Source organism: Triplophysa rosa, linkage group LG8 (genome assembly GCF_024868665.1).
Source record: "Triplophysa rosa linkage group LG8, Trosa_1v2, whole genome shotgun sequence".
Classification (NCBI taxonomy): domain Eukaryota; kingdom Metazoa; phylum Chordata; class Actinopteri; order Cypriniformes; family Nemacheilidae; genus Triplophysa; species Triplophysa rosa.
Genome location: NC_079897.1, coordinates 14433867 through 14452984, shown reverse-complemented (window position 1 = coordinate 14452984; position 19118 = coordinate 14433867). Strand labels below are relative to the sequence as shown.

The 19118-nt window shown below is 38.1% G+C and overlaps 2 protein-coding genes across 7 annotated transcripts in view; one reads left to right on the top strand and one right to left on the bottom strand.

Moving 5' to 3' along the window:
- The window catches only part of trak1a (trafficking protein, kinesin binding 1a), a 52510-nt gene extending 40296 nt beyond the window's left edge, over positions 1-12214 (top strand). For 5 of the 6 annotated variants that reach the window (XM_057339565.1, XM_057339561.1, XM_057339564.1 and 2 more), the window contains 6 exons: positions 787-863; positions 1175-1405; positions 1883-2214; positions 3900-4235; positions 7930-8032; positions 9538-12214. In XM_057339565.1, the coding sequence (XP_057195548.1) occupies positions 787-863; positions 1175-1405; positions 1883-2214; positions 3900-4235; positions 7930-8032; positions 9538-10309 (1851 nt within the window). In that variant the 3' untranslated portion in view covers positions 10310-12214. Of the gene's footprint in view, positions 1-786; positions 864-1174; positions 1406-1882; positions 2215-3899; positions 4236-7929; positions 8033-8335; positions 8425-9537 lie in introns of all 6 variants that reach the window. The other variant, XM_057339566.1, reaches the window with a different exon arrangement.
- Positions 12215-12867: 653 nt separating this feature from the next.
- On the bottom strand, positions 12868-18103 carry ccka (cholecystokinin a). Its single transcript, XM_057340037.1, has 3 exons — positions 17987-18103; positions 16833-17075; positions 12868-16721 (listed from the first exon to the last, which is right to left on the bottom strand). The coding sequence occupies exons 2-3, from the start codon at positions 17071-17073 to the stop codon at positions 16597-16599; spliced, it is 366 nt and encodes a 121-aa protein (XP_057196020.1). The 5' UTR covers positions 17074-17075; positions 17987-18103; the 3' UTR covers positions 12868-16596.
- Positions 18104-19118: the final 1015 nt, after the last annotated feature.

Sequence of the window (19118 nt, the reverse complement as noted above, 5' to 3'; positions counted from 1 at the left end):
TTTTTTAGTCTATGTATTCAGTGATATTTTATGCGTGGAACATCCATACATTTCATTTGCAAAAACACACTGTAGGGAACATTGTACTGTGTATCCCACAATTCACCAAAAATGGAAAATTCTGTCATCATTTACTCACCCTCTTGTCATTTCAAACCTTTATGACTTTCTTTCTTCCGCAGAACACAGAAAAAACAGATATTTTGAAGAAAGTTGGTAACCGGACTACACTGGACCCCATTCACTTCTATTGTATAGACACAAAACCAATGCAAGTGAATGGGGTCCAGTTAACAACATTCCTCAAAATATCTTCTTTTGTGTTCTGCGGAAGAGAGAAAGTCATGCAGGTTTGAAATGACAAGATGGTGAGTAAATGATGATTTTTTTCACTTTAATATTACCTTCCATTTCTGCTTTGATGAATGAACCAGGAATATTATTAGTTTTATTAATGCCAAATGTTGCAAATGTTCCAAAAACAAAAGTGATTGAATTTCCAAAATTATAAGTGAATGCCTCTTGCTAATTAAAAAACGTCTGTTAACGTCTTTTTACATAATACTGTTTTTAAATATGCTTGCCGTTTTACATAATAATATATACAGCAAGCAGTACTGTACCATATTATTTTATTATGAACGTTTTTATTATCTGTTGGTGACTATAGATGAACATTCTGCATTTCAGCTCAGTTAATAACAGTAAGTCTGTGATAGAGGAATACACACTGCATCACTCTTAAGTCGCTGGCTTACATGAATTAAATATGTCTGCGTGTTACAGGACTCTTTAGCTGCTGAAATTGAAGGTACGATGCGGAAAGAGATCGAGATGTCTGATCCAGAGGTAGAGGAGCAAAGGTGTGTTTGTGTGTCACTTCCTGTAACTCATGCCCCAAATCATGGGTCTGACTTAGTTTTATTTTAAAACACAAAAAGAAAGGTCATTGGGACAATAATATGAATGAAGTATTTTTGTGTACAATATTCAAAATATACATTTTAATATGAAGGCTGCCTTATACAGAAAATGCATAATAAAGCCTGTGTATGTCTCTGCGTGTTTCAGTAATTCGTACGCTGTATGTCCAGAGATTTTCTGTTTGTGCACTTGTGCGTTCATTATTTATTATATATGTTTATTTGGATATATATCTTTTCTATTTGTCCAGGTTACAACCAAAGCGTGTGTTTCAGACAGTGCGTAATGTCAACAAGTCGGTTCGACAGCGCTCCATGGGTCCCTCCCCACAGAACATCCCAGGGTCCAATCAGACGTCCTGTATGAACTCCAGGGGATCCAGCTGTCTAAGCACGCCCAGATCAAGCATGTACGGAGGGGACGGAAGCGAAATGGACAACCGAACCAGCAGTCTACTGCTGGACACCCAATCACTTAACGGGTAAGAGCTTTCTGATGTACACTTACAGGAAATTGTTATACTTACTAAGCCATCGTGCGAAGTAGGAGGAGTGTTTTTAATTTAAAAAATATTCATACAGTAAATCATATTTAATTCTAATATTAAACAAATTTTAAATAATTCTTTAAATGAATTCTAGGAAAAAAGGTACATTTTAAGTTTTGGGGTTGTTTTAATTTTGTAGTTGTCATAGTTAGCTTTATTTAAAAATAGAAGTCTATGATTTACAAGTAAATGTGTATTGTGTATTTGTTAAAGGTACTAAATTTAAAAAAAAAAAAGTTTTTTTTTAATAAAAAAACCTCAAATCTTCAGCTCAGCAGTGATCCCCAATGATCTTGATAAACATATTAAATGTCTTGATAAAAATGTAAAAAAAATTTGTATAAAATAAATTTTAGACCACAGAGCAAGAGAAAGCCTAATTTTGTGGTTCTCTCTAATATTTGTGTCCAGCTCCGATGATTTCAACAAGAAGCCTGGCACACCTGGCACCCCCGGGTCCCGTGACCTGGAGGCGGCGCTGCGCCGTCTTTCCCTCCGTCGAGACAACTACCTGTGCGAGCGGCGCTTTTTCGAGGAGGAACGAGAGCGCAAACTTTTGGCCCTGGCAGAAGGGAAGAAGCATTCGTTCGAGGAGCGAGACTGTGGAAGTGGCAGTGAAGATGGTGGTCCTCTGACTCCAACAGAGAGCATCATGTCTCTGGGAACCCTGCACTCGGTTTACTCCATCTACAGCACCCGATCCTACCTGCCCGAGAAGCTTCAGATCGTCAAACCTCTGGAAGGTGAACGAGTCAAACCCCGCCCATTCCCCTTCTTACTGATAGATGCTCTGTGGACGCTAATGCACCACAGCGTTGAGGACCTGTCCACACCACACTCCTTTTATTTCAGACACGCACAGCCTCGCTGCTTGTTTGAGATTTAAATACACACAAATACACAGGTAGTAAATTTGAGTAGTGCATAGAATAGGTTAAGTTCAAAGCCATAGGTTCAATCAAATATTTCCATTTTTGGTATCTGACGAATTTGATAAAAATCCTATAGTGTTGGGATAAAAACAACATTAGTGCATAATGATATTTTTCAGATAACGTTATGACCTTGTCATTGCTATTCTCATGCACTAGAAAATAGAGATGTATTACTTTAAATGGAGATGTATTAAAAGCTTTGCCAAGCATGTTTTTCATGATTAAAAATTAAGATTTGCTGTGAATAGAACTTTGCACAAGCAAAATGACCCACAATGCACTTTTTGGTAGAAACTCAAAAAGCATTTTTACTGTCTTTATTTCCGAACATTTTTCTTTTTTGTTTAATTACATCGGCAACAGGATAATTTAATTTATGTAGCTTTGTATATCAAAGGCTACAACAATTTTGTTTTAGGTCATGCTGTAAAATATAAAAGAAGCCAACTGTAACTGTGGGGTTGGAAATAGCTCTCTAGCGCCCCCTGCTGGTCATAGCGAATGGATAAACAAAGCAGCTTCACTGGCAACCTATTATCAATAATACATTATACTAGGAAACTCAGAAACCCTTTTAGTTTTCATAGTTTAGTATATTCGTCTAAGCCTGTTTTTTGCTCATATTTTAATTTTTCCCAATTTTTTTGTCAATGTTTGAAACTTATTTTGTTTTCTTGTTTTTCCTTCTTTTCCAGTCTTTTCTGTGTGTTTATAGCTCTGTAATAAACACAAATTTTAATTTTCCTCATTTTCTCTTTCTTTATTCTGTTCATAACACAATCATTAAACATGACAGATTTAATCTTACACTAGCAGGTAATAGTGTGGGCACATGTGAGTTCATTTAAAATAAAGCAAAATTATAACATTCATAGCAAAATGTCTTGCATTTTATTAAACGTTCAGAATTACATTTGTAACATATGAACTAAAATAAAAAAGGCAACTGGTACAGCTGTGCTCAACGTACATGAGACCTTCTTTATGCACCTCATGAAACTGGTTTAGTGAATGCAGCAAAAATCTACTAACCTACTAAATACAGAAGGAACACCTGAATAAAAAATAAGAATGATTTCAAGGATCATTCATTAAATAATTATCATTAAATAATAATGATAAATAATTTAACAAAGAATTATATGATCATGACCCGTATCATGATATTAAAAAATATATTATTAATAATAAATACCCACAAACTGAACATACATTATTAAAATGTTGATTTTTTTAAACCAATTTCAGTCCAGAATCATAATGCACCCTAGACAGAACCTGCGGTACAGGGTCTGAAATATATCATCCTCATTAACCATCAGCAATAAAGTCACAACATGTAAATGCCATGACAGTTTAAATACTCATAGATTATTTAAAAGTTCTTGTGAATATTAGACATTCTTTTAAAAATGATCAACAACAACATCACTTTTTTGCTTTTATTTCTTTTAATGTTTTTATCTGTGATCTAATCTCTACTCTCTCCTCAGGTTCGGCCACTCTGCACGCATGGCAGCAGTTAGCCCAGCCCCACTTGGGCGGCATCCTCGACACCCGGCCGGGCGTGGTGACCAAGGGCTTCCGTCCGCTGGATCTGGACCTGCAGGAGGTTTTCCGGTTCACCGACCTGGAGGAAGACGATCCAGGACAGCATTCCCTATCCGGCACATCTATCTCTGAGCTGGGCTCTCTGCCCTGCTCACCTGCTTCCCGACGACCACGTACCGACAATTCCCACAGTCACGAGGAGCATATCAAAGAGAACGGAGGGAGCCCTGGTGTGGGGCGAGACCGAGGGGAGGCAGAAGATGAGGAGGTCTCATCTGGTGAGAGACCCTCGTAACCCCACAGACAGGCACTGGGAGGGGTTGGGATGAAAAACCCACTAAAAACAATTCGCTGCACCAGTGGAGTACCCACAATCCCCTGCTGTTTGTGTGCAGCCTGTGAGGGTCTGGGATGAGCTGGTTCTCTCCCTGTTCAGCTGCAGATTGCACACAGCCGCTGCACGTCAAGCACTACCTCATCTGTGATGACAGCTGCCATGTTGTTTTGAGTATAGACTTTTTATTTAACCATTTTACTGTCATTCCGCCTAAAAATCATCTCTCTTGATCCTGATATATACTGAAAAATGAGAATAGAGTGTAAATGAGTTTATAGAGAATAGGTGACCATACAGAGAATAGTCAAGTTTACAGAGGCCAGATATCGCTGCTGTCCTTCTGAAACCTTGTATCTCCATATTTGTATTTTTTGTCATTAATCATTATTAATCACCCTTTCTATTTGTCAAATATTTTGTTTTCCAAAAATCTATCCAATAAAAAGTATTAAAAAGTACTTTGACAACATTTTAAAATTACAGTGTTTTCTCCATTCCCTCAAAAACAGTCAATATGGACATCTGAGGTTTCAGAAGAACAGCAGCTATGTGTGTATATGTGACATATTTCATTAGTGACTTAGCATTCCATTAGCACTAAAACTTGCTTTTTCAGATAATTTTCCTAAATGTTTCATTTTAGTTGACTCAATTTATCTTAAAATTAGCCAAATATTCCTCAGTCTCTAGCTTGCGTATCGTTTAATCTCTCAACCCTGAACGCGGATAATATATGATTCGAACAGATAAGTCATGACCTCATTTAGGGTGAAATTTTACAGTAAACATGTCCGGGTTGTGTGAGGTTATGAGACTTGTACACTTGTTTACCAAAATAGTTGTTTTAGAATAATATTTAGTCTTATAAATCAAGTTTCATATTGTTAATATTACGTTTTTTTAAGGATTTGTGAAGCTACCTCAGCTCAACTTTTTAAGATGGACTTTATTCTCATTTTCAGTACTCATGAAATTCATCCTTAAATTCCTTTTTTCAATTCTTGCTAATTCATCTCAGCTAAAACTCCCTTCTTACCTGCATTTCCAGAATTATATCACAGTAAAAGGAACATATACATACAGTTAGGGCCATAAATATTTGGACAGAGGCACATTTTTTGTTATTTTAGCTGTGTATCAATATGTTTTCGAGTTACAGTTTTATAATGGATATTGTCTTAAAGTGCACACTCTCAGCTTTATTTAGAGTGTATTCACATCCAGATTAGCTGAAGGATTTAGGAATTACAGCTCTTTAATATGAAGCTCCCCCCTTTTTCAAGGGACCAAAAGTAATTGCTGTAAAAAGCTGTTTTATTCACATGTATGGGCTTTTCCTTAAATAATTTTGTCATAAATGAAGCATGTTAAAGGTCTGGAGTTGATTCTACATGTGGTGTTTGCATTTGGAAGCTGTTGCTGTGAACCCACATCATGGGGTTCAGGGAGATCTCCATGCAAGTGAAACAGACCATAGTTAGATTTTAAAAACACTACACATCCGTCAGAAAGATGCCAGGAACATTAAGAGCGGCCAAATCAACAATTTGGGACATTCTGGGGGGAAAAAAACACACCGCTGAGCTCAGTAACAAAACAATCCTGGGCGTCCATATGAGATAAAAGTGGTGGATGATGACATTATCCTCTCCATGATAAAGAAAAACATCTTCACAACTTCCAGACAAGTGAAGAATTAATCCGGATGCTTCTGTCTTCTGTTACATCACCAAAAAAACACCAGTGACCCAGTGCCTGAGGACGTCATGCATGGAAATGGAATCACACTGCCTGAACACTATTTTACTGAAGATGTTGTATGCTCATATCATGAGATATTCCAAGCCTTCTCCATATCTTTTATTCTTTTTAGTCTTATGCAGGCTGAAATTAATTTGATCTCTCCAAAAAAATGCTTTCTAGAGCTTGTTCGGCTATTTCAGAAGTCTAATGTACCCATCCTATTCTTGAGGCCTTTGCACCTTGTTGTGAACCCTCTCTATTTTTTCCTTGTATTCTCTTTATTGTTTTGATTGACAAACATTGACATATGTACCTCTTGGAGAGTGTTCTTCACTTGTCCGGACGTTGTGAAGGTGTTTTTCTTCATCATGGAGAGGATAATGTCATCATCCACCACTTTGATCTCATATGGACGCCTAGGATTGTTTTGTTACTGAGCTCAGCGGTGTGTTTTTTTCCCCCCAGAATGTCCCAAATTGTTGATTTGGCCGCTCCTATTCCTAAATCCTTCAGCTAATCTGGATGTGAATACACTCTAAATAAAGCTGAGAGTGTGCACTTTAAGACAATATCTATTATAAAACTGTAACTCGAAAACATATTGATACACAGCTAAAATAACAAAAAATGTGCCTCTGTCCAAATATTTATGGCCCTAACTGTACTTTGCATGCACTCAAAGCCCACGTTTTCCCAGTTATACTGTACCTGTATGTGAGCTGTAGCTACATTATAGTGTCAACAGTATATTGTTTGTAACTCATCTGTACAACACACACACACACCCGTGGATGCCCTTTACACACATCACACCAGCATGTAACTAACATCAGCCAGAGGTTTGAGTGTGTTTTGAAGGATTGAATGTCAGAGCTCTATTTAAATCTGTGGTGTGAGAGCTGTGGTCATGTGAGGGAACAGACTCTTGCGTCACTGAGCAATGAGCAGAGAGTCACATTCACACCACACAAACTCACTTCACATGCTTTCAAAGTCAGACCTGATAGATACATTAGCCAGTGCTAATCCAGAGCTAAAGTATCTGCAGTTTTGTACACAGTTGCACACACATACTGGACAGGCTATGAACTATATAGTGTTTCCCAAAATTAACTAACAAAAATTCTGTCATCATTTGCTTTCTGTCATCCGATTCCTAACCCATATGACTTACCCTTAGCACAAAAGGTGATTTTTTAAAAATCATTCTTAGGACTCTATTCACTAAAATGAAAGTGAAAACAGAGTGGGTCCATCAAACTCCAAAATAAAAAAAAACAGAACTACAAAAGTCGCATACAAAAGTTTGAACACAAAAAAGGTTGTAAATATCATTTAATGCCAAATCTCAGGACCAAACACTATTGACATCAGTGATGTTAGATTTGCTCTAAGAGCGGGCATGTGAATCGCTACAATTTACCATTTTGTTCAATATAAAAAGGAAGTTATATGGGTTTGGAACAACATGAATTATTTCATATTCAGGTGTGTATCAATGTTTAGGTGAATTTACCCTTTGAAGCCAATTCAGAATTATTGAATGATAATGCCAGCTGATGTACATTAATCTTGCTTGTCTGTAATAACAGATTTCATTATTGATTGATTTGATCTTTGCTCTTTTCCTGCTATTCTCTCCTGCTTTATAAATCTGTTTAAAACTGCATCAGGACAAAACACACATGCATAACGTCACAATTTGGGTGTATTTTTATTTAAGATCCAATCTCTGCTGGCACAGCAGTAGCTTGCAGTGAGTGTCATTACATTGCATGAAGTGTGATCAGAGCCTGAAGCAGTTTAACTTTCCCTGCGTAGTTATATTAGTATGTTTGTGTGTGTTGTTGTGTTGCTGTGTACTGACCTCTGTCCTCTTTCGCTGTCCCCAGTGCATTTCCCTGGTAAATGTGTGTCTCACACCAGCTCAACGTACACTTTCACTACCTGCAGGATACTTCACCCTTCAGATGAGCTCACCAGAGTCACACCCAGGTACAACCGCATCAGTCCGTCTTACATCACTCCTGAAATTGTTTTTACTTTTGAGTTTGCAGTAGTTTTATATATAAAAATATAAAGACTATAATTTTACTGACTGTGGGCTATAAAGTGGGCAATTGTAACCATGAAGTGACAAATGAGGGACCCTGCAATCATTAGGACGACAAGCTCACGAGGTTCAGACCACATTGAGTGTGGCATTGGGTCAGGGTCTGTGTTGTTAAGATGTAATTCTCCTGACAGATAGCTCATGTCTATGGCAGCCAGTACAGCTGTGTGGTTGGCTCTCTGCAGGTCATATGATGAGGATGAGGAAGCGGCTCTTTATCATGTCGTTCTGGTCACGGGCATAGAACAAGCTCACTGAACACCGCCCCCTTGGGGTGAGAAGAAATAGCATGACAAGCCTGGTGCTGATAGGGAACTGTTGTGGGAGTGTTGCTATTCTCTAACCAAACTCAAACCACTCGAATGCCGTAATAACTGTTGTGTGGGATGTTTCCTTACTTACACCAGAGTCCATTTGTGAAAGACTGTACTGACGTGACAGATTTATGTGTAAAGAACTCAAGCTGTAGACATGTATTTAGTCATGAATCATATTTTTGTGGTTCAGTTCTGAGTTCATGAGAGTTATGAATGCTAACAGGTGTCAAGATTTAAAATGTGTCTGATCACGTTGTGTAACAGTATAGAGATATTCTGAGGTTTGGAACATCTTTAATGTCAACAGTCTGTTCCTGTGAACGTACAGGTGTCTTACACTAGCCCAACAATTATGTGGACACATAAGACACACTTAAATGTCATGCTGTTAGATAAAAACATGCTAAACCAAGTGGCGTTTATTTAAAAAAGCAACAGCACAAGACCATTTTCAAGCAAAACATTCTGCAAAAAGTTAATAATGATAAAGTAATAAATATCAAAATGAAGAACAAATGTATTTGGACATAATGTGGTTGAGAAAATTGAAGTTAGTTCTGAGAAAAGCTCTGGCATCATTTCTTTAGTCTAATATGCTAATTTAGTATTTGCTCATTTAATTTTGTATTTAAAATTGCAATTTGTAACTTTTTGGTTAAAAATAAAAATTAGTTATTGAAGTACATAAAAATCTGTGTTGAAAAGTCTCCTTACTTCATCCCAATTCACTGCTTTATAAAAACATGTATTTCAGGTTTTAGGTTTTTTCTACACATACGTAAATGTATGTAAATTAACCTGCAGTTTGATGTTTCACACAAAGATGGCGATAGAGAGGCAAAAGTTGTGCTTTGCGGCTTTAATGCATCAAAAAAATTTATACAGTACATTATTACATTATTACTTTGTGCCAAAGAAAGTTCTAAACTTAAGTACATCAAACTTTCTCCAATCAAGGACCTTTTCTTGGATTTTGGTTTGAAATACGGACAGCAAAATAACAAGTGCACGGTTTGGCATGCTGCATCTACAGCCAGACATTAGAATCTGATCAAGTTTTTCTTTCCCAGCCTGTTGTCAGGTCCTTCACTGGCCTCCTGCGTGATATCCCACAGCAGCCTGCGTTCAACCCCTGTGTCCACCCCCTGCACACCTCGCCGGCTCAGCCTGGCGGAGAGCTTCACCAACCTCCGTGACTCTACCAAGACCACCAGTACCTCTCTGGGCCTAGTGCGCCTCCTACAGGAGAGAGGTATATCTGCTGCTGTCTATAACCCTCACAGCTGGGACCGGGTGGATCGAGCGCCTGCGCCAGAACCCTGCTCATTCACCACCCCCACTCATCCAGGCACAGACACCCTTCCCTCCACCCCTCCTAACTCCCCCAGCAAATCTAAACTCACCAGTCCCGTCTTACCTGTAGACTACAGCCCCTCAGACTCCCCCTACGAAACGTTCCTGGCTTCGAGGCCGGCCAGCTCTATCCTGAAGGAGGTGCGTGAGGCGGATGAAAGGGCTCGATCGGACCCGCAGTCTCAGACTGAGGTTAGTGTGCAGAACCTGCGACTGGTAGACAAGGTGAAGAGGTTTAGCCTGGCTCCCAGAACTCTTACCCCAGGGTCCATGGTGGGGATGGGAGGGCCGGGACCACCGTTTGGGGCCCACGGTGTGGTGACGTCCCCCATAGTGGGACTGCCAGTGTTGAATTCAGGGATGAGAAGAAACCGCAGTTACCCAGCTATGGTCGGGGCTAGAATGGCTATGAAGGGCCCGGGGCCTCCCAGTGAGGATCTGCTGTTGGCTCCTGGCCGACATAGACAAACTAGCCTCAACGAAAAGTGAATGTTGCCCCTCTGTCGTCCCCCTTCAACAGTAGATCATCCTTGTGACAACGCAACAGTGCCTGTTATGACGATGATGATAATTGTATAGATTATTTTGTTATAATGCTAGCTATACCAACCTTTTTCTTTCCTTGTCTGACCAACATTTACAGCACAATGCATTCAGCAGCGTCATCGTATATTTCAAGAAAAAATGGACATTTTGCACTTGCTAGCTGCGAAAAAATGTAGCATATGAACCGATTGGAAAATTCATGCTCCTTGGTCAGGATAATTTTCAATTTAAGCACTTTTTGACTTCATAAATTGACATAATACTTTTTTGTTGTAAATCTGGTCTTCCTAACCCAACTATTATTTTGCTTTGTGGTATTTTTCAAGATTGGTTAGCAAGAGCACTGATAGCATACATATAAATAACTAGATGCCGCAGTAGCATCTGTTTCTATGGGCCTCTATAAGTAGGTCGTCCGCCATATTGGAACGGGGCGAGCCGATCCGTTAACACTCAAAATCAAGCTGACTGTGTATGATTATGAAAACATATTTATTGTTGTGTAAACTCAAACATTACATCTGCTACACTACACATGACAACAACGAAAGGTTATCCCATTTTTTGGGAATTTAATCCCCGTGGTTTTCACAGCTATGGCTGTGCAGTGTTGGGGCATTCTAGTCAACGGTGAGTGACGTCAGTGGACCGTTCCAAGATGGCGGACACGTCTACGTGCCTGGAGCGCTTGAATGCGGCATATAGTTATATATGTCTATGCCTGATAGCGCCTTAATGATAATGCTAGCCTACACATGAACAATGAAAGCTTGTCATTTATACAGCATTGGTCTGATTTAGCTTTATGCCCCTTAATTGTGCCAGAAATCTATAAAAGTATAGATACTGTTACAGAAGCCTTGCTTCATCTAATCCTGTCAGTTAAATGCAAAATCACAGTGCAACTAAGCAGCTAAATGAAATGACTTTCAATAGAGGGCGCTGTTGACACGGAGGTGTTTTGCGTATTAGCACACCTCTATGGGCCTACTTGTTATCCTCTCAGACAGCTATGAGGGCACAGTGTGGAAAAACTTTATTACAGTTTGAAATTGAAAGATAATCATGTTGCTTTTAATGTCATTTTGTGTCAGACCAACATTATTTATTTGTTTAAGTGTGTGGATGTATGACTTAATGTGGAACTGCAGTATCAATATCTGACAGGAATTGCAAAAGGATGTAAAAAATGCTGTATATCTGTTGTGGCTTTGAAGCCCACTGACTGTTCGTATGTGAAGGATATGAAGTGTATTCTGTAAGCTTTAAAGATTTCAAGAGTGCAATAGAAACGAAGTCATAGTGCCTTTTTCTTTCATTTTTTTCTCTTTTTTTGACAGATGTCATCATTAGCCTATAGTTTTGTCTGCTACAGTATGGATTGGCGTAAACACCGTAACTGTGTTGTGTGTTGACTTCCTAACGGTTTTAACCTAGATGACAATGCAGATATAGGATGTAAACTTTGAAGGACATATTATATGTAATGTATTGTCGAGGAGGCACATACAGTTGTTGAAATGTATGACATTTGTTGAATGTGTTTGAGAACCACAGCGGTTTCTGCCATGACTGAACATTGATTTCAATGGTGTGTTTATTTCATCAGATTACTGAAAGGATGTTGTATATTGTAAATGATAAATATGCAAAGAAGATTTGAAGATGCTAACTTTTTTAGAAAAACAAAAACAAAAGACTGAACTTATAAAAATGAGAAAATAGGAAAGTGATGACAGCTGGCCAAATGCTGGTTAAAATGTGAAGTTTTTGTTCATGAATTTCAGAAGCTCTTATTTAAATCAATAAACCAGGTCAGATTATTTTGTGACTCTTGTTTTTTTTCTATTATTGTAAATTAACGTACATTTTAAAGTGATAGTACACAAAAATAGAAAATGGTCTTTTGTTCAACCTCAAAATCTGTATGTGGAACACAAAAAAATGGTATTTTGAGAAATGTCTTAATGATTGTATGTCAAAAAAATGTCTTGGAATGACATAAGGGTGAGTAAATGATTAATGAAGAATTTTTATTTTGGGGTGAACTATCCCTATATGTATATTTCAAACAAAACAAAAAGTTTAGAAACATGTTCTCAGTTCTTTTTGAAATGCCCCATGCATTGTTAAACACTAGAGGGCATACTTCATCAACATCATCATGTCAATCTTTAGTGCAATTCTTCAATTCAGTTCTTAGGTCCATGTAGACATAGTAGTAAATGTGTAGCACATCTGACTTACAGTATAGTGTCTAACATTTTAGTTTAGCAACCCTTTTGCTTTAAACAACATAAGTCACAATTTAATGTAACTGATGCACTGCACAAATCTGAGTGCCAGTTCATGTTTCTGAATTGTGTTGTCATTGTATTTCAAATGAAGCTGACAGCAACTCTTTAGGGTCCTTGTTTTGCAGATGTATGTGACATGAAGGGATGCTTGTGACCAGATTACTGCTGAAGGATAAACACACCACTTGATACTGAAGAGCAGCAGTTATTTATTTTTAATGTGATGATATTTGGATGACATTCTCTGACACAAGAGGGCCCATAGAAACACTGCAGGTTATTGTGGATGCACAAGTGTAAAACTGCATGTTATTGCATTCGATAGCCCAGTTTTTTTCCCGATTTTAGATAGATTTTCGAATATATACAGTATTAAATGATTTAATATGTTGACAGCTTGCCACCTTGGAATTATAATGTTCTTTTGTAATTCTGAGCAGTTTTGAGATATTGAGCTTCAAATTTTTTCCCTTACATTTGACGTGATAAACACTTTTCTTAAAAACTTTTCCTTTTTGTTTTCTTAAAAAAGCCCCAAAATGTACACAATGTAAAGAAAAAACACCACGTAATGTAAATAAGTTGTCACAGAAAAAGAATATGTGAATTACTAAAGTCAGATAGGCAGAGTTAATAGGAAAATACATTTTCATTATATGGGGGCCCATAGAAACACTGCAGGTTATTGTGGATGCACAAGTGTAAAACTGCATGTTATTGCATTCGATAGCCCAGTTTTTTTCCCCCATTTTTTTGTTATATGGTTAAAAGTCTCTACATAGTGTTCATAATTATTATTGTATAGTACTCCAGTGTACAGGGATAGTTCACCCTAAAATGTAACCTTGTATGTAGGCCTTGTAGAGATACTTAAAGGATAACTTTTTCCTTTTTATGATTTTAAAACTATAGCATTTAAATGATATGAAATTGGTTTTATGGCGCTGTATATAGTAAATAAATATAGGCCTAGTTTAATAAACCTCTAACCCAAACTTCAGTGCATATATTCTGGCCTGGTTTGACCAACCCTTGATAGACTAGATAGATTTTCGAATATATACAGTATTAAATGATTTAATATGTTGACAGCTTGCCACCTTGGAATTATAATGTTCTTTTGTCATTCTGAGCAGTTTTGAGATATTGAGCTTCAAATTTTTTTGAAAAAAAAAATCTTAATAGATTCCCAAATTTTGATTTAATATGAAACCGTTACTACAGAAACAAAAGAGTGACAGCAGTGATATGTTATTTATGTCATGCATGACAACAGTGTTTGCTTATCCCCTAAATACAAATTTTGTCACTGTTTTGGAGTAAACCACTTTAAAGATATCCTTCATACTAAAAGAAAAAAAACGTACATTTTGATATCATGTGGACTTTAAAGTCTTTGTTAGCTTTTATTTATTAGTTTTCATTAATATGAATGATTCATGAACCGCAAGATTAATACAGATATACTGCCCATCAATATTAGCTAACACTTCTGTGTAGCCTATGTGTACTACTTTTAATCCACTGAGAGAATAAGTATAAAGTTACCTGTGTTAAAAAGTGTCCAAATAAACACCTTAGTAACAGTCATTTGTGGAAAACACTTTAAAGATGCGTTTGTCTGTGGGGAGGGGGTGAGAGGAAGATAATTGACAAGTTGGCTCAGACAATGAGTCTATTGCCAGAACACATTTAATTGCCCTTGCCGCAAACCTTTTCATGTTGTAGGCGCTGTGTGTGTAAGCCTGCATTTATTGCTTCACTTTATATTGTGTAACAGGATGAAATCTCATTCACTGAAGCACACCTGTGTCATAATGGCTCTTTTTGTTTGGCGCAGCCCTTCATGCTTACGTATTCATCCATTATGTGCTAACTCGAGTGTTTGCGTAATAAACCACAAAACATCGGCTCCCGTCTAACTGTCTGCACGTGGTTCTCTGTCTCGCTTCATTTCTCACCGGGTTTCTCGGTACAGCAGAATCGGGTGTTATTGCCTGAACTGTAATTGGTCCCTCGGGAAACGGAAAGTGGTTTGGCGTTGATGGCTGGTGCTGTAATGTTAGACGTTCAGCTTCGGGGGGGAATAAGAGAAAGTGTCTGTAATAAGATCATTAACTGTAATCTGTGAGCTCGGTCTCTCAACACTACATACAGTAGATGGCAAAACTAAGCTGTTATAGGTTTGGAGAAGATGGAGCGCAGAAGCTACATGCTAACAAAAGCTAATATTACTCTGGGTTTATAAATTTTCCACGATGTTTACGTGCGTACAATTAATAACAGTATCTTTACGGAAAGTCTCCGCACTTTGTGGCCGCGTTTGCAGCGTCTCCAGGCAGATATTTCAGTCATAAAATATAAAATTGCTCGCTAAGGTCACAATAAAACAACATATTTCCCTCCAACGATTAAACCAAACATCAACTGTACCATAAATTCTCAAATTCTGCTAAAACAACACTACCCGAGTTTTTTTGTGATTGTGTTCATAAGCCTGTTACACACTCTACAAAGCTCCTCCACCGGACTATCGCTGGTCTATTGACGATTGGCTCTTTTTTACTGAAAGGCGGGACTTCCGTCACAAGAGCGTTGCACTTTTCCCCATTTAAAGTAAAATAACTGTGGTGTCTTTGGTTTTATTTTATATTGCACTTGTGCTGCAACCTACTTGGAGGCATTTAAAGTACATTTATAAGACAGAAAATAAATTACAAAAGCTACTGAGAGGTTAGATGAGTGAGTTAAAGCCACAATATGGAATATTTGGACCGCTAGATGGCGCACTTTCGAAACAACAACAAAAGGCGAAGCTAAATGACGTCATGTAGGAGAGTGGAATCATGGGACATGTCGTTTTCACCATCCAGAGGCGTAAGGAGATCGCCCATCATGTTCACGGACGAGGTAATGAATTTATTTTATTTTATGTCATCGTAATGAATTAGCTTGCAAGCTTAGCAATGGAATTACATACACAGTTGTACCCGTTTAAAACAGTCATACAGTTGTCGTTTAAAAAGTAAATTGGAACAAACCCACAGCATTTACAAGTAACGTTATTGGCTACATATTTTTGTGCGACATATACTGTATTTCATAGGGTAACTGCATTCATAACTATTCAAATAATCTGTGCATGAGTATTTCATGTACAATAAAAAAATGTGCTAGTCTATTAAAACACATGCGAGAGTGGAGTCTCTGTGGAGTCCAAGTTGGTCACGAAGCTCTCTCCATTTAGAAAACGCCACGCCGATATTAATCCTTGTTTTATTTCTTCGTTTGTCCATAAGCCTGCTTGCCTCATTTGGCCTACGTTTACGCTTTTTTGGGTTTCCTTTACTCGCCAAAGAGTAATCGTGACCCATAATAAGAGAACAACAGATGCTGCGTCCTAGATGCTGTATAACTATAACCACTTCCGCATTTGCGTGTTGCCGTAGTTTCTACAACAGGAAACTGAGGGTAGTGCGGAGCACCGGATATTAAGTCACTGATATGCGACAAATACAAGGGAGACAAGGGACGGGCCATTATTTTAAATAGGAATTTCTCTGGATTTGCACATTCTTGGGAACATTTGGGATAATGTAAGTACACAACTGCATGAAATATATCACACTGTGCAAATGATTTTTGGATATTTCACAACAAAATTCTTCCATATTGTGGCTTTAAGGCATGATTTATTTGTAGAGACCGGTCTAACGTGAGGAAAAATTCATATATACACGAGTTATGAGAACAAAAGCAATAGAGACTACATTCTCACTCATTTTTTTCTGCAAAATAAATATGTTTAGGTGGACACATATCGCATTTTCTTCATTATACAAACAAATTTACTGAAGTGGTAGTAGAGCTCTGGACAGGTGATATTCTGTTTCTTTACAGATCAGTTGTTTGATGTGACTGGTTAAATGGGTCTTATGAGGTGTATTCGTACTCCTCTGCGCTCCGTCGGCCAAAGTCCATCCAGCCCATATAGTCTCTGTCTTTTATCCTGTGAGAAGTGGACCTGCTGTTAAGTGACGGACTTCTGCGGTATGCACCTGAATGGACAGAAATTAAAAATAGTTTAGAAATTAAAAATCTACTCTATATTTGCAGCCTTTCACTACCCTTGGCCAAAAAGGTAATGTGGAAATAAAATGTTATCCTACCTTTGGCAGTGATGATTCTGGCCAGTAGTTCAGTGAGGCTGCTGCGGGTGTCTTCACGCTCATCTGTGTCAGACAGCAGGTTGAGTTGTGCACCAGGGGGCGCTGCGCGGGTGTGGCGGTAGTGTTCTGCTACAGTGCCGCGGTCGGATTGACCCTCTTCCTGCGAGTGTGTGGGGAGCGCAAAGCAATTGCTGCTGGAGAGCGCAGCCAGCAGCACACACACACAGATCCCAGCGTTCATGACTGAAAAGAACAAAGACATACGTCAATATACATAAAAAATCTTTGCTGCAAAAAAAACATGGGCTGGAATTGTTTTACTTGTTGATTTTTGAAGGGGGTTGTAAAAGTAAATATTTATTTTACCAATTAAAAAGAGACCATAAAGACCACTGGAACAAATAATTAAGAGTTAAAATATAACTGTCCCTCCTGCCAAAAGATATAATATACAGCACAGTACAGAGAAACAAAAAATGTAGGCTATAAAGAATTTGCATGTGTAAAAGTGTATAAAGAATACCAGGTGATTAACTAATTGTGCTGAAATGTATAATATGGATTTTTCTGATCTTTATTTGACTTCCAATTCAGTCCACACGCATCCAGTAAAACCCTTTTCCCTTTTTCTGATCTTTATTTGACTTCCAATTCAGTCCACACGCATCCAGTAAAACCCTTTTCCCAACAGTGTTGTCTTATTAAATTCTGTCCTCCATTCAAAATTGATCTACCAAAGTGCCAATTTGCCACTAATGCAATTTTTTATTTTTTTTAGATAAAAAAAATCTCATATCTCAATCTCAATAAACCAATACATGGATTTTAAAATGAGTCAGTTAATTTTCTCAATAATTATATCACATTTGAAATTACAAGTGCATCACATCACATGCACTCAATATAACCAGATAACACTCTCTCTCACACACACGTTTATTTTTTCAATACAGTCTGAGCTTCAAAAAATCTGCAAATGACAATGAATAAAAACAAAATAGGAAATAAATAAGCTGACCTATATATTACCGGTGTTGACCTACATATACTATATATTTTCTAGAATAGAAACAGATTTGATTTCTTACACTACCCCTTATCCCTAAATGCAAGGATGCAACACTCCATACATAAAACTATGAGTAAATTCATACCTTCAGATGAAACTCAGAGTTGCCGTGTCAGAGCGGAGCACAGAGACGGATGGAGAACACACGCTGACTGCAGAACAAGTGTGTGTGTCTGTAACTTCAGTGCACTGTGCAAGAGGGGCCCTTAAATACAGCTCTGAAGTGGGCTGGCCCGCACAATGCCGCTGTCTGTGTATGTGAACGAGCTTGTGTGTTTGCGCAAGCCTGACGCAGAACTGAGAAAGCAGGGTATTCTCACACGATGCAGATTGTGACATTGTCACTCAAGGGGACCGGAGGGTCTCTAGAGGTCGAGCCCATTTTTATTACGCATATTCACCTGCAAAACAGTTTCTTACATCTTCCTTGTTATGTACATCCTTTTTGGCCAACATTGTGCATGCATAATATTCAATATAACATTGTGATGTTATCACAAAGTTGTTGTGATTGTGTACAGCAGTATACAAAAAATTCCTTTAATTATTTGGTTTTTCTATCTATGGTTTTTCCAAGTGTCAGATGCATTTTTGATTTGTTTGTTTGAAATGTTTTTCATTTATTTTCCATACTGTTTATCCATGTAGAGTTCCGGAAAACACTTAATCGTACCACAATGAAATATAGTAAGGAAAGTCATTTGAGTTTGTAATGACTCGGTGGTAAATAAATTGTATGTTTGCATCACTTTCTCTTTTATTAACATGAATTAATAATTACTTATTTATGCACAGATGGTTGCTTGTTTGTTCAGCTTTAGCACTTTTTCAACAGCAAACCATAACAGAACAGAAATGTAACATAATAAGGAAAGATCAAGATCAAGCTGGGATGAAGGTGAATAATGGCCAATTTATGGTTCTGCGTAGGACCTACGCCGTAACCTACGGCGTAGCCTACGCAGAGCCGCGTACCCTGTGCGTACCCTACGCCGTAGCCTGACACGCACCTCTCCAAAAATGTAACAACGTGTCAACTCAACGCGGACCCTACGCGGACCGCAAGCGCTGTGATTGGTCGGTTTGGCAGCATCGTACTTCCTTCTACGCATTTCTGGCGTCTTCTTCCGGCAAGTTCAGAGTCCACAAAAGAACAACATGGCGAGCATCGACCAAGTACTGAGTGTCTGATTGAAGAGGTTCGGAAATGCACGCAT

Bases quoted from the DNA above. Each gene is read 5' to 3' on its own strand.
- ccka (XM_057340037.1), bottom strand. From the start codon at position 17,073: ATGAACGCTGGGATCTGTGTGTGTGTGCTGCTGGCTGCGCTCTCCAGC. The intron at 16,722-16,832 runs GTAGGATAACAT...CTGTCCATTCAG, and splicing joins CAGAATCATCACTGCCAAAG to GTGCATACCGCAGAAGTCCG.